The following is a 15,229-nucleotide window of genomic DNA, read 5'->3' as shown; positions in this document are numbered from 1 at the left end:
CTATTTCAGTGAAACAAGGTCAAAATTTCAATTATAATCGAAGCGCCATGTATCTCAGATTTTTTTTTCGACGTGGTAAGTACTCCAACAAAACTTTCACACCCTGAATGTTTCAAAATATTCTGTAGGGTAAAATTGGATTTCTTCAACTTTAAGAGTTTTTTTCCATATCAAATCCAAGAAAACGCGATAAAACAGTCCCATACGAAATGTATGGGAGAACTTTCACCGATAGAATATATAAAATTTTCTAGTTGCAAAATATTACCAGAAAATTTTCGTAAAAGTATCCGAGGTACATAAAAGTTCAATAAAGATAGAAACACTGTGCGTATAAGGGTTTAGGGACAAAACGTCGAAACCCAAAACGTCGAATGCCAAAATGTCGAATCCCAAAACGTCGAACGGGACAAAACGTCGAAAGCATTCATTTTTCTACCGAAGGTTCTTCGAAAACAAGCGTTGCCAAGGAAAAAAATGTTGCGATGCGGACAGCGCTGGAAATAACTATTTGCATCACAGCAAACATGGTACAAATTTACAGAAAAATGTCAAACAACCATCCATTTCTGACGAAAAAAAGAAGTAGTGCAGCACTTGAAACAAGTATTAGAATTGAAGCCAAGGGTTTCCTAAAACTTTAAAACCGGGCGAAGCACGCGGAATGAGAGGCATATAAACAACAGTGTAGCAATTCGATGATTGGTGAAAGGACTGTTCGAAAGGTTGTTGTCCGCTTCTGGTACCAACTGGTACTATTTCAGAACGATCTTAACAGTCATTTCCCGATTAGTGATTTTTTATTCCTTAAAAATATACCCTTTCTTTTGTCGAACAAGTACCGCGCTGCTTCGTATTGCCGGAAATTGTGAAAGCCAGATAGTGACCTTTTTAAAGGCTTGTGTGGACTGAATTCCGATTTATTTTCGTTAAGAATCCATAATTGCGACGTCTTCAACGTTCTCCATGCATAAAAGTTACTTAAATAATAATTTTAGGGTGAATTAAGACTGGTGTGCAGGATTCGAAGCGTCCGGGCAATTCAACACGGTACAATTGCATCGGTCGATTGATTTTCTTTTTGGAAACAGATATTCAGAATCACATGTATAGAAATTAGAATATCCTCCACCTTCTGCGAGATGTATTGTTGAATTTACTTCTACCCATTGATTTATTTTTGTGTAGATAATTTACACAAACAGATATAGCAATTAGAACATAATTATCAATTTAAAACATTGTTGTGAACACTACCACCCGACGCTTAAATACTCGGTTTGGCCAACCAGTGCACAATGGTCGGAAAAAAAGAAAGTTTGGCCAAAACTAGTTTTATCGCCTTAATCGATAAAATATGTAATCTGAATATGTTATTTGGCGTTTTTATTGTTTCAGAAGGGGTTATTCACATATTACGTAACTTTTTTTTTGTTTTTTTTTATTAGAAATGCAATCAAATTTGGCTGAAAGCACAAATTATGTTTGTATTTTAACGAGTTTGATTAAAATATGTAAGAAGAGTGGTTAAATATATTTTATATCAACTTTGTATGAAAAAAATGGCCAAAATTTATGAAAATATTGAATTATTCAAATAGCTCTAACTTGCGAATCAGCAAATTTCTGCAAAAAAAAAAAAATTAAACGTTTTTTGTAAGATCTAAGGATGCATATTAAAGTGCCATATTCAAAATTGCGGCGACATGACGCGACAAGAGTTGTTTTTCATATTCAAAATCATCAAAATTACTAAAGTGTAACATTGAACAGTATCAAAGCTTCAACCATATATTTTTTTTCCATCTTCATGCTCGATAAAAGTAGTGCGTAACCTTGAGAAAATATTGCATTCCTTGAATACGAATTTTGTACTTTATTTTATTGTTACATTTTTCAATTGTTTTGACTTCAGTCAGTTTAACGTCATAAAAATCAAAGAAATTTAAATTTTAGTTCAATTTCAATTAAGAATCATAATAATATAGTACATGAGGTATATTTTAAAATGATAAAAACCATAAAAATCTCAAAAAAGTGTTTTGGTAGTTTTGGCCGCTCCTTTATATGGGGCCCGACCATAGTGCAGTGACTAGGTGGCGGTACTGCGTGAACGTCAAACTCGAACAAAAGCTATACGAGTGTTTTCAAAGTTTGACTTAAATTAGCACTTTGATGAGTGATTCAAATAATTGTTTAGAACGTGCACAATTTAACATTTCCGACAAGTTTTGGCTTTTTTCAATTTGTTTTTGTTTTACTATCCTTTCCAATACCAGCTAAATACAACTGACGGTATATTATAACATCGGAAAAATAATAATTTTCACTGACATTTTTGTTCATAACATTATTTAGATTTCACGTTTCATTTTTATCGATTTTCTTCTTATCGTTCCTTTTTAATCGAATTTGTCGATTTTTTTTCGAATACAGGTCGGACTCGATTATCCGGAGTATGGATTTTTTTTTCGCTCCGGATAATCGAATCCTCCGGATAATCGAACCACTAAGAAAAAACGAAAATCTTCGAAAAAAGAACTTAAATATTACCTCTTTTCGTTGTTTTATCTGTATGATGCGGTGGCGTAGCCAGAAATTATTTCTAGGAACAGTAGAGGTCTTTACAAGAAAATAAAATTTTCGATCAGCATACACATAAAACCACTTTTTCAAATACGTTAATAACTGCAAATACGTTCAAAACTGCAAAACTATTCGTATTGTATATTGCAATACCAAATTATCTCAGATTTATGCATAAAAATTGAAAAACAAGTACATCAAAAAACAAATTCCGGATAATCGAATCCCGGATAATCGAGTCTCCGGATAATCGAGTCTCCGGATAATCGAGTCCGACCTGTATTCGTTTTTTTCCTTTTCGACGTTTTGGCATTCGACATTTTGGCATTCGATATTTTGGCATTCGACATTTTGACATTCGACATTTTGACATTCGATATTTTGTCTTCCGACGTTTTGTCCCTTCGATGTTTTGTCCTTTCGACGTTTTGTCACCCAACCGCGTATAAGACTCGCAAAAACGGTGTTTTGTGATCCACCATAACGTCAAAACATAATAAGATGAAGATGGATTAAAACCACCTCTAAAAATTTGTTATCTTCTTTCAGATTTCTAGATATGGCTTTATTTGGTATAATTTTTAGCGCATTCTAAAGCAAATTTAAGATATTTTAAGGCATTGGTAAACATTTTCAAAACCGTCACGGAGCACCTGTCAAGGCTTCGCGGAGCACCAAGTGCTCCGCGGAGCACGAAATGCTACCGCTGCTCTAAACCATTTATTAAATTGCAAAAAATGTTACCGTGGTGCATCAATACCCGGACACTTAAGTTGTCACAAATGTTTAAGTCCCATTTTCAATAAATATCTTTCTGAATTTTATGAAATATTTATATGTGACAAACAAATCAATGAATTTTACGATACAAAATATTATTATGTCATGAAAATCGTTAAAATACAGAAGCTTGTCTTGTCCTTAAATCCGTACACCTACGCAAGTCTTGTTTATTAATCCGGACACTTTTGATTAAAAATCCAGACAGCTCTATTTTAACGTGGAATTATTATATTGAACCATGTTAAGGTTTTGAAACCAACCGAGTTTAAAACATTTTCAAGAACTTATGCAATGCGAATGCCATATTAACATTTTAACATATAAATGTAAGAGAAGTTTGTGGTTCGATTGCCTGATCTGAAATGCCTGTTATTCGAACTACAACAATCACTGATATGTTCAATTTTTCTGCCTGAAACGATACACTGCATTGTTCTTTTTATTCATTTTAGAGGTTTAAAACATGCCAAAAGATTCCTTTTTAATATCAATTGGTAATTATGTTCCTACACTATCAAACTACAGGATACAAAAACAATGTCCGGATTCCAATTCACTTGATTCCAATGCTGGTCAGCTCGTTTACACTGTTTTTAATATACGTTTATTCCAATTTTGTGAAATGTGGTATCACTAAACTCTTCAACTATTACTTTGTAAACATATTTTAGGAAACACTACACGAATATATTCATTTGAATGCATTCTAGTTTGCTAAATGTTGTGGGTGCATTCGTTGACTCAATCACAAAAATCACTTGTACCGCGAAGAGAGAGCATTCAACTGAAGCAACATTTTCGTTTTTGTTGTTATTTATTATTTGGCAATGGTAACTAGATTATTAATTGATGTTAATAGAAGATGCCAAGAATTGAAACTAACATATTAACATTCAATTAAGCTCGTTATTGATTAATATTACAAGAGTGTCCGGATATTGGTACCGTCCGGATTTTGATTCACCACGGTATACACAACTCGTTGCAGATCTCGATTTTTACAGCACATGTCGTAATTATCCAACTCGGCAAGCCTTGTTGGTTAACTGTACAACTCGTGCTGTAAAAATCTTAATTCTGCAACTTGTTGCGTAAACTACTATAAATTAAAACACAAATACCGTTTTGACTCATATTCCGAACACTTAAGGCCAACAGTGACTTCAAATGCATCTGACTGGGAATAAATTAGCAGATATTTGTAAAAATGTGTATTTCTTCGCAAAGTCTAACTGTTAGTTGTCGGGTGTGCCAATAAAATTGTTAATTTGAACTTGTTTAGTATTGTTTTTAAGTAAAAGTATGTAACAACATTTTGATTCAAATGCCGAACACTGTGTTCATTCTGTCTCAAATTCCGAACACTTTGATTCAAATTCCGAACACCAAGAATAAATCGTATTCAAATGAATAATTTTACAGATCAATTTATCTGAGCTAGTTCTACTGGTCTCGAACTAGAGAATCATCACTACTCCCAAGGTATAACATAGATTGGAATACGTTAAAATTGAATTGCAATTGACTGCCATTTCCTTGCAATTTGATGACATATTTCAGCGAAACATTTTAACCAAATCGCCATAAAAAAAAAGACGGTAAAATGGTAAACCTCACACTCACATTATAATGTTCACGAACTAAAATAATAATAGTACCACCTTGTTTTTCCACTGCTACGTTACAAATATTTGGCATATCATGTTAATGTCTATTTTAATATGAGGGTACATTAGTTTCACACATACTGGATTTATTTGGGAGCTCCATTCAAATTTCAGCACAGTTTAATTTAAAATGAGTGCAAAATAAAAATAGCATCACTTCGAAATTAAAATTAATTTATGTTGTACTACTGTTGCCAAATATTTTATTTTTAAAGTTAGTGCGTGTATTGAAAAATGATAATGCTTCTATAAAAAAGGTTTAATGGGACCAAATAGCGCAAGTATTAGTTTTGCTGTGAAAATATGCATATGATATCGGCAATACCGATAAATCCTCGTAGTGCACAGCCCTATCCAAGAAGGAATGCCTGGGAAAATTTCAGAACAAATTCTAAAAGTATAACTCAAAAAATAACATTTTTGCATGTCTCAAGTACCAAATTCTGCATCACTAGTAAATTTAGGGCTGCCGCATCGGATGTTGCTCTCAGGAATGGTCCAGCACATCACAATTATGTACTACAGGCCGCCAAAGTTGTATAAGTTTCTGGTTTTATTATTGTTCACATGAAATTTAAACTATGATTTATTATACTGTTTAGTGATCCAATTCATCAATCGTGCAGAATATGACGTAAAGTTTTATGTAGGTAACAGTTTCGTTTAAATTGTATGATTTAAGTTCAATTAAATCTATTTTTTTATCATCCTTGCAATCTCCATACAAAATCTTTCTTTTCATATAAGAAAAGAAACAACAATATCCTAACTCTTCAATGAACTATATGGATAAGTATTCTTTAACATGTTAAGCTCGAATTATGTGATAAATTAAGCAAATTAGTCGTCATACAAGCTGATAAACTTGCATGCAAGTTGACTAACATAATTTTAAAATTATTTTCCGCAACCAATATCTCAAAGTCAATGCTATGATAATTTTAGTTCGAATCAATAAATACAGCACCCTAAATTAGGTAAATAGTGGTATTTTGGCCATTGAGACAAAAAAAATCCGCAGTGCTGTCTTAGTGATACCTCTACTCCTTGTGTAAAATAGACACATTTCAATGTACAAAGCTATTTAAGAGACAGCTTCCAGACAATTAAAGACATCTCTTGAAATGAAGCCATAGTAGGGCACCAGAAAATGCTAATAATTTCCCACCCATGCCTCCTCTCATTCTGCTTCATCGATCGGGGACATTCCATCACAGCCATAGCTATAATCAACAACCGTTTCTAGATCCGGAAAATGATGCTTCCTACTAACCTTCATATCATCCACATCTATGCAATTGGTGTAGTTGGACCATTCCCTGCCGGATTCCGGATGAGTAAACCACGATCCGTTGGCGTGGCAGCTGAGGGTAGGAAAAGCATCGAATCGTATGTCAGCTACATTTTAAACTCGTAATGTGGTCGAATAATTTCATCATCATACAGCAGCAGCAACAGTCTCGTTAAAATGTAAATTAAATGAATATAGTAAAACAGGGTAGCTTTGATAATGCGGGTAACTTCGATAGTAAAACGCCCGCAACATAGGTACTAAACGAAATAGCATAGTTTCAACTAATCAGTGAAGATAAACGAAATCAAAAGTAAAAAGTATAACATGTCATGCTAGAGCTATTTTTGTTGGAATTAAATTGGGTTACAAGAAAAAAAACAAAACCTTTTGAAAAGTTAGTCGTGACTCAACTTGAAGATTTGATATCGGAAAATGACGATTTAGATGGAACTGGAAAACTGTGCAAAGTTTCAGCTCAATAGAAAAAAATGAATTAAAAAATTTACCAAATTTTGGTGCTGTTGCTTGGAATCACTCAGATATGAAAAAATAAATTACTGTGTTAAATATTTGAAATGTCATAACTTTTATGTTTATTGGCTTACCATCACCAAATTTTTATGGTAGATAGCTAATATAATGAACCGTTTTCCCTCAAAAAATTACGTTGGTATTCCGATAGGGTTTTGAGATATTTTTTTTGTGACAAAAATGATAATTTTTAATGCAAAAAAAAAAAATTTTTTTACTGTGTGTATTTTTTTGGAATCTTTATTTAGTTGTCTAACTTTGTTTCTTTAGTTGTCTAACAATCGAACGAACCGTTTTTGCTGTGCAGCTTTTTGAATATTTTTGAACCATTTTCACATACACCCTTTTGAAAAGTTAGTCGTGACTCAACTTGAAGATTTGATATCGAAAAATGACGATTTAGATGGAACTGAAAAACTGTGCAAAGTTTCAGATATTTTTGAAATGGTCGATCAGAATCGACTTGCATGCTTCCGTGGAATCTCTCATCTTTCATATTATCATCATAAAATATAGATAGGAAGACAGCTACAGTCAACCCTCCATGAGTCGATATTGAAGGGACCATCGACTCATGGAAATATCGAGTTATGGAACAGCAATGCTATGGAAAGTTGTTTGAGGGGATCATCATAGTAACCATGAAATTTGATTTTTAGTATGGTTCCATGAGTCGATATCGAGTAATGGAACATCGACTCATGGAGGTTTAACTGTAGTATAAAATAAAAATATTTAAAACAAGTTTTTTAGCAGAAGTATTAAGATTATCTTCAAAAAAAAAAACTATCAAAGTTACCCCGTTTTACGGTACGTCACATAGATACTTACATTCGATAGGCCAATCGGCTCGCATCGAAACCGAGCACAAAATTAGGGCAGAAATTTTGGGCGATTGTCCCGGCCGGTTGAGACTCCCAACAGGTCCACCCATCGAAACGGCGGGGGCAGAAAAGTTGCGTCTGTTGGTCGTGTCGTGCGTTGCTGGCGCTGATGCTTCTCAACACTGTTACTGCTGTGAAAATAGATAACATAAGCAGAGCGAAAAATGCAAATGAGATTTTCATCGGGAACATGACACACTGGGAGATGTTTTTCCAGTTTTTGGTGTTTTGGTAGGCTGTAAAATTGTTCTGTTGATTGGGTATAGCGGGTTGACCTTGTGGGATTGCCATATCGTTGCGGTATCTGGTACATTAAAATAATGTTGTCGACAGGTATGTGCCTGTACATGTCGCACGAGCAGTATTTTTCAATAGAAGAGTTGCATATTAAATAGGAAATCGCAATTTATTTCAATTCGACGAATTTCATACAAGCGCAAGTTTGATACAAAGTAAAATTTATTTATAATTAAGTATTACTCATTTTAATGCTAGACGATAAAATATCCAACAACTAAACAATACTATATCGTCATTCCTGTTTTGGGTTTAGTAATATCGGAGCAAAAAAATATGAAAATACCAAAAAGTAGATTTTTATAGAAATTAACATACATATTTCAACTGTGGAGCATACACTCTAAACAGTACAGAACAAGTCAAAATTTTAAAAAGATGGCAACCGAAATAATAAGCACTGAAAAATCAAAAAGTTTCCAAAAAAAAGTGCAGAAACTGAAATGTATGAGATTTTAAGTACTTTTGTGCTGGGGCTCAGATAGCCATGTCAGTAAATGCGCAGCTATTCCAAGCTGAGAGTCATGGGTTCGAATCCGATCGAAGATTTTTTTTCGTAAAAGACAATTCACACCGTCTTCAGCCAAAGGCGGTACAGGCTGCACGATCACTAACATTAGGCAACGGACAACACGAAACACCCAGTAGCCCAGTGATGAATTTTTGACGAAAAGTTTTCACCGACTGGAGTGGGAATCGAACCCACGCTTCGTGGCGCAATACGCTTAAACGACTGACGCCGCTAACCGCACGGCCACGAAGCCTACAAGGATGGACGCTCGAAGAATTTAGTCGGATGTTGGAGGAGTTTACCGACGAGCTAGTTGGTCGAAAACCAGTGCTGATTGGAGGTGACTTCAATGCATGGGTCGTGGAGTAGGGTAGCAGGGTAACGAACGTAAGATGTTACAACATTTACATCATTTACATCATTTATTTATTTCTTCTCCATCAACAGGCTATTGAGCCCCAATGATGGTTATTAATAATTGATTATAATACACAGACTACAAACAAAACATATTTAAAAGTCACAACACTTAAAAACTATCTGAAAACATTAAAAAATCTACCACGAAGCACGTCACGTGACACGTTACAATCGAATTCTGCATCTACTCTGTTGAACGTTCTTTGTAGACCGGTTATGGTACAGTTAACTCCGTAATTGGTGCGTTGGGTTTGCGGCCGAGGCATTGAGGTGATACGCAAAGCTCTTGGTCGTACGTATAAATTAACCTGCTGTAGGATTTCCGAGCAATCGACTCGGCCCTGCAAAACGTCAGCAACCAGAAGGGCCTTGGCAACATCTCTGTGTGTTCTGAGAGTGTCTAAGCCCACGGTGTCTCTGGTAGAAAACATTAATATAAAAAAAATCAGTATCGCTATAACACACCAAATGAAAGCTAAAGCTTTCCCCATTCATTTGCGACTGGTTTGGAAATGTTCTATCGGGGGGTCCAGAACATTTTTAATTTTAATAAGAAGAGGTTTGTACCATATGTGATAGTATACTACTACCACTAGTATAATACTACGAATCGCTTGTGCCACTGAACTGAATCGAATCGTAGAAGGCCATGACAAATATTTCCATGATACAAACTAGTGTTTGTTTTGGCAGTGTTGCTTGAATCGTCGCGTTCTAAGGTGGTATAGCGAAGACTTGGTGCTTGTGTCGCGTGATAAGTTTATACTGTTATTGCTTGTGTCAACATTTTGGTTTGCTGATTAGAGGCCTGTCTGTTAATAATTGAAATAAATATATCACAACTTTGCACATATTTATATTTACACTACACTCTGTCAGGAGACCTGAAACATGAAACCGAAAAGCCACGAAGATAATCGTCCGAAGGTTTGCGTACTGTGTTTGAAGAAGTAGTGTCTGCAACTGTTATCAGCAAAAGTGTTTGAACAGCATTTCAGGCGCTTGATCAATTTGATCAGGTACATAAAAGTTGCTTTCAAAAGAGTCTGGCTGATGATTTTGCATAAAAGGTTGAGAACTTTTCGAAAACGTGGATTGATGCAGGCTGACCCAATAGCTCGAAGTACCATATCTTGCTCTATCAAATCCCGGAGTTTAATAAAATCATAAGAAGTGGTTTGAGCAAATACGGGAAACAAGCCAGTGAAACCGAGCATTTCGATTTTCAAGTTGCTTGAAATTGTGTTAAGGTTTCGGAGAACTCCGAAGCATAAGATCAACAGCTTTTTCGAGCTGTAGTAATGTACAATAGTGAGCATTTGTAAACCGTGTTAACTGTAACTGTGGTAGATTTTGGAGCGTTGCTGATTTTTTTTATATTAATGTTGTTCTACCAGAGACACCTTCGCAGAGACACCGTAGAAATGTCGTAGTGAGCAGCGTATTTGACGACATTAAGGTGAAGGTTCATTGAGCACGTAAACATAATGTTCCCACCCACTCGAGCCACCCGCTAAAGCACCCTCTCGAGCCACCCAACAAGGCGGAGCACAATATTATGTGCGTCGGCCAAAAATAAATCATCATGTTCCATGTATACATCCACCAATAAAATTATGTAGGTTGTGTTACTTGCACACGTTTCATACAAAGGTATTATTGTCGTTATGAATTCATCAACAATTTCATAAAAACTCAAAATCACAATTTATTTCATTTGGTAGTGAAAACATGTTTTTTGACCAAAATTATAAGCATTTTTCACACCATGCGTGTGTTGTTTACTATTTTTGGCAGTTTTCTCCTCTCTTCTCCCGCTTTTCACGGACGGAGAAAGTTGCCATCAATATGCATTTGAATTCTACAATCAATTGTACTGTACAATATCTTATATAAATTTTTGCTGTTAAATTGTGTCGTACATTGTTTTTCTCACGCATAAAAATGTTTTGCAACACATGTGACATTGTACACCTTTTGAGTATTATGAAATTGTAAAATACGTTGTTGTAGCAAATGTAAGAATATCGAAACCATTCTAATCGCAAACATAAAAATTGGCATCACTTCCAATCAGTGAGAGCGGCGCATCCGAATCATAAACAATGTTGGCTCAGTGAATTCGCGTTCCGGTGTTGTTTTCGAGCACAAATTGACTAATATAAGTGATTTATTGCTCCCAGGAGCATCGTGCGTGAATAATCAAAGTGTTTCAAGTATCGCATTAGATTTTTGAAGTGCTACGGAGAGTAGAAATACGATTAAAAGTGAGTTTTAGAACGGGCACCGAAAAGCCAGCAAACAATATCTCAGTGCGTGAAGAAGAAGTGATTCGGAAGTGCGTGGTATTTTACAACACAAATCACACCAATAACTACGTATTTGCATTCAAAAACTGGTGATTTGTGAAAAACATATTATGGAATGCTTTCAGTTAAGAAACCACCGCTCTACAATAAGGTTAGTAACTTCAAATAATCATTTTTTGTGATCGCTCTCCAAAACACTGTGAGAAGTGTGGGAGGAGGGAGCGGAAAGCGAAGGGGGAAGTAAGGTGCCATATTAGAGGCCATTTTGGTTCTCATGGGGATATGTCCTTAACCTCCAACAGCGAGCTAGCAGAACAGCTAGAGGCTGAGATTGACGAAGTGCATGAGAACAGCCCTCCCCCGATGAAGTTGCCTGATGTAGTTCCGGGGGGATCGAGGCACAGAAGCAGTAGGGAAAATTTTTAAGTGGTTAAACACGCCTAACGTGAGTCCCACACCGTGCCAACACACAACAGGCCAGACTTTCTAAGTTTTTTTGTGCCCTACTATAAATGAAAAAAAAAACTCAGTCTTGTGACGGGCCAGTTCTAGTTTCCTAGACTTCATCCATTCCTCAACGCCTCAACTCTACTTAGGGTGATGTGCTAGTATCCATCGCATTAAGCATTGATCGGTGTGAACTGCAATTTTCCCAGTATTGCAGAGAATGATGCTGATACAAACCGATGCCAAACAATTCTTTCTCAAAACGGCTTTAGCATTGTACAATAACATTTTAATAAATCTTGATCTCTTTTTAGAAATAATGCAAAGAAAATGCATCTTACCGTATTCTCAATCCGTCGTATCGTTTTCAACTCCGTCGCAATCAGTTTCCAGATCCGTCTCACAACTTACGGCTCACTGTGTGTATTGAGTGGTTAAAACACAACATATCAACGCTATAATAAAATGTTTTACTAGAATATATAGATCTACGGGCATCTCCCTCCATTCGTTCAGCACGATGGAATGTACTAATTTGCTTTAAAATTAATTGTTCCTCATCAAAATTCAGCCAAAACATATGAACACAATTCCTTTTGATCGTACAATTATGGCATTTGTTCACAGTACAGCGAAAACAACACAATCAAAGGAACCGTATTTTTACGTCGAGCGTCGCGCACACATTGATGCGCACAAGCTTTTTTTTTCTCAGTATGACGGATTGAACTTTGTTTACATTCTCAATTATACGCGGCGGTTGAGGAAATTTCGTAAAATTTGGTGATTTATTGAAGTTTTACGGCGAAGTGCCCGGCGAAGTAAGTTACCCACGGGGTCGGGAAGAAACTTGTGTTGGAAAGTGGTGGGCATCAGTCGATCGCTAAGCATTTCTCTCAAATCGTGTTCGTCCATGCGATTTCGGTGAAAAAGTGCAAAGTGGATAATTGAACCGAAATACAGTAGTTTTATTGCATTTTTGGTGTACAAGTGTACAAACCATAACAGCTTTCACAAAATTACACTTGGATAATGAATCTATGTTGCAGGTAAGTTTGAATATCCGCCGTAGTGGAACATTTAAAGTTTGATACGACGAATAGTAGTGCATACGACGAAGAAGAACAAAACCCTACTCCATCGATTCGCCATAAGACCACTAAGGTGATATCGTCGACGATGCCAACAATTTTAACACCCCACAATGGTCGAAAAATAACGAAGTTTGGCCAAAACTCGTTTTATCGCCTTAATCGATGAAATATGTAATCTGAATATGTTATTTGACTTTTTTATTGTTTCAGAAGGGGTTATTCACATATTACGTAATTATTTTTTTAAGTTTTTTTTTATTTGAAATGCAATAAAATTTGACTGAGAGCACAAATTTAATTGTATTTTAACGAGTTTGATTGAAATATGTATGAAGAGTGGTTAAATATATTTTATAACAACTTTGTATGAAAAATATCGTCAAAATGTATGAAAATATTGAATTATTCAAAAAGCTCCAACTTGCAAATCAGCAAATTTCTGCGAAAAATTTAAACGTTTTTTGTAAGATCTAAGGATACATTTTAAAGTGCAATATTCGAAATGGCGGCGACATGACGCGACAAGAGTTGGTTTTTCATGTTCATAATCATAAAAATTACTAAAGTGTAATATTGAACAGTATTAAAGCTTCAACCAAATATTTTTTTCCATCTTCATGCTCGATACAAGTGTTGATAAGCTTTAAGATAGTGCGAAACTTTGAGAAAATATTGCATTCCTTAAATATGCATTTTGTAGTTTATTTTATTGTTACATTTTTCAATTTTTTGACTTATGTCAGTTTGACGTCATAAAAGTCAAAGAAATTTAAATTTTAGTTAAATTTCAATTAGGAATCATAATAATATAATACATGAGGTATATTTTAAAATGATAAAAACCATAAAAATCTCAAAAAAGTGTTTGGGTAGTTTTGGCCGCTCCTTTATATGGAGTCCGACCATTGTGCACCCGTCGGAAGAGGCAGAGGAGAAATATTGTAACGCAGGTGCGGTCCTGAGAAACATTGAATCAACAAAAGTAATAGAGGGTAAATATGGCATAAACTCAAAAAAGCCAAGATTTGATTATGGGAATATTACACATTCATTCGTATTTATAATGACAAAAATACGCAACCAAAACGCTTCTAAACAAGAAATTGTAAAAAATATAATGGTTATCAAGAGGAAAGTTTTACATGCTACGTCAGTTGACAAGAATGTATACCCCCCCCTTTGCATCGTGCGACGAATTAAAATCCAAGAAAATCTCTGCGGATTAAACACGTTACCTCTGCTGGGCAATGGAAAACTAATTTCAGCGGTTGTTAAGGCCCAACTAAAAATGGTGCAAAATTCAAAACTGAAAAAGCAGTTTTCTCTTTTTAAATAGACAAATCGAAGAAAATAAAAACACACAGCTCTTCTATTTGCCAAATAAAATGGCTGTGTGTTCTTATTTTTAACAATTTATTGTTTTAAAAGGAGAAAACTGCATTTTCAGTTCTGACTTTTGTGCCATTTTTTCTTGCACCTTAACTCACATCACTCTTGCACCCATCTCGAAGGTATTATTGCGGTTTCTATCTTTGGTCGCTTGACGGCACACCCAACAAATGTGGGATGAGTGTGTTAAGCCAGGAAGAGGTCATCGGTTTGTCGGACGAAAGTTCAAATTGAACTCGGTGTGCAAACATACATCCTTTTCAATTCATGAACATGTTCATTAGAGTGGCTCTAATCTTGACTCTTTCATTGAAAAAAAATCCATCCGGAATCCATCTACTCTAAAAGGGGACAAATGGAGCTTCTCTATTGATTGGAGAATTTTCAAATCAATAATAAAAGACATTCATTGACTACAGCGCCACCTATGGTCGAAAATGTATTTTGAATCAATTTTACCATATATTTGGTCGATTTTCTCTATATAAACTTCTCATTCGTTTAGAAAGAACCACTCCCAAACCCCCCTGAGAGGACAAATTTCGCCCAATTTTTATTTCTAAAGCTTCTGGAATTCCAAATGAACAAATTTGGAGGGTGTGACTGAAAATTGTTATACTTTGGTCATAATGGGCCACCCTAATGACCGTAGACTGACATTGGCATGGTGCAATTGCTTTTCTCGACGTACCCTTTTGGCACCGTCTTAAATTACGTAGTTAAATGGTAAGAAATCGTTCAGTCAGAGTAGGTGAAAAAATCCAGTTTTTTCTTCACGTAATTTACGGATGCTGTATGTGCCATCCAGAAGAAAGGAACTTTTTACCTTGCATGAAGTTAGATAAGTTGAGAGCCTTAGCTCGATTCGAAGCGATCCTTCAGAGAAAACATCCGTAGCCAGGAAGAGTTACTGTTTGCTGATTTAATCAGGGTACAAGTTGAAACGGATAAGTTGTCTTGCTCTTCAGGGACTCCGGGAGCGATGGAATTGTTCTGTTTGAGTTTGACACTTTTTAC

General features: G+C 35.5%; 1 protein-coding gene across 1 annotated transcript in view; it reads right to left on the bottom strand.

Annotated features, from left to right (window-relative positions):
- The window catches only part of LOC5568052 (calcitonin gene-related peptide type 1 receptor), a 191,613-nt gene that overhangs the window by 111,708 nt on the left and 64,676 nt on the right, over window positions 1-15,229 (bottom strand). The window contains exons 3-4 of the mRNA XM_021852253.1: window positions 7,693-7,876; window positions 6,310-6,400 (exon numbers count right to left, since the gene is read on the bottom strand). Of these exons, the coding sequence (XP_021707945.1) occupies window positions 6,310-6,400; window positions 7,693-7,876 (275 nt within the window). The remainder of the gene's footprint in view (window positions 1-6,309; window positions 6,401-7,692; window positions 7,877-15,229) is intronic.

This window comes from Aedes aegypti, chromosome 3 (genome assembly GCF_002204515.2).
Source record: "Aedes aegypti strain LVP_AGWG chromosome 3, AaegL5.0 Primary Assembly, whole genome shotgun sequence".
Classification (NCBI taxonomy): Eukaryota; Metazoa; Arthropoda; class Insecta; order Diptera; family Culicidae; genus Aedes; species Aedes aegypti.
This window is presented reverse-complemented; position numbering and strand designations above follow the sequence as displayed.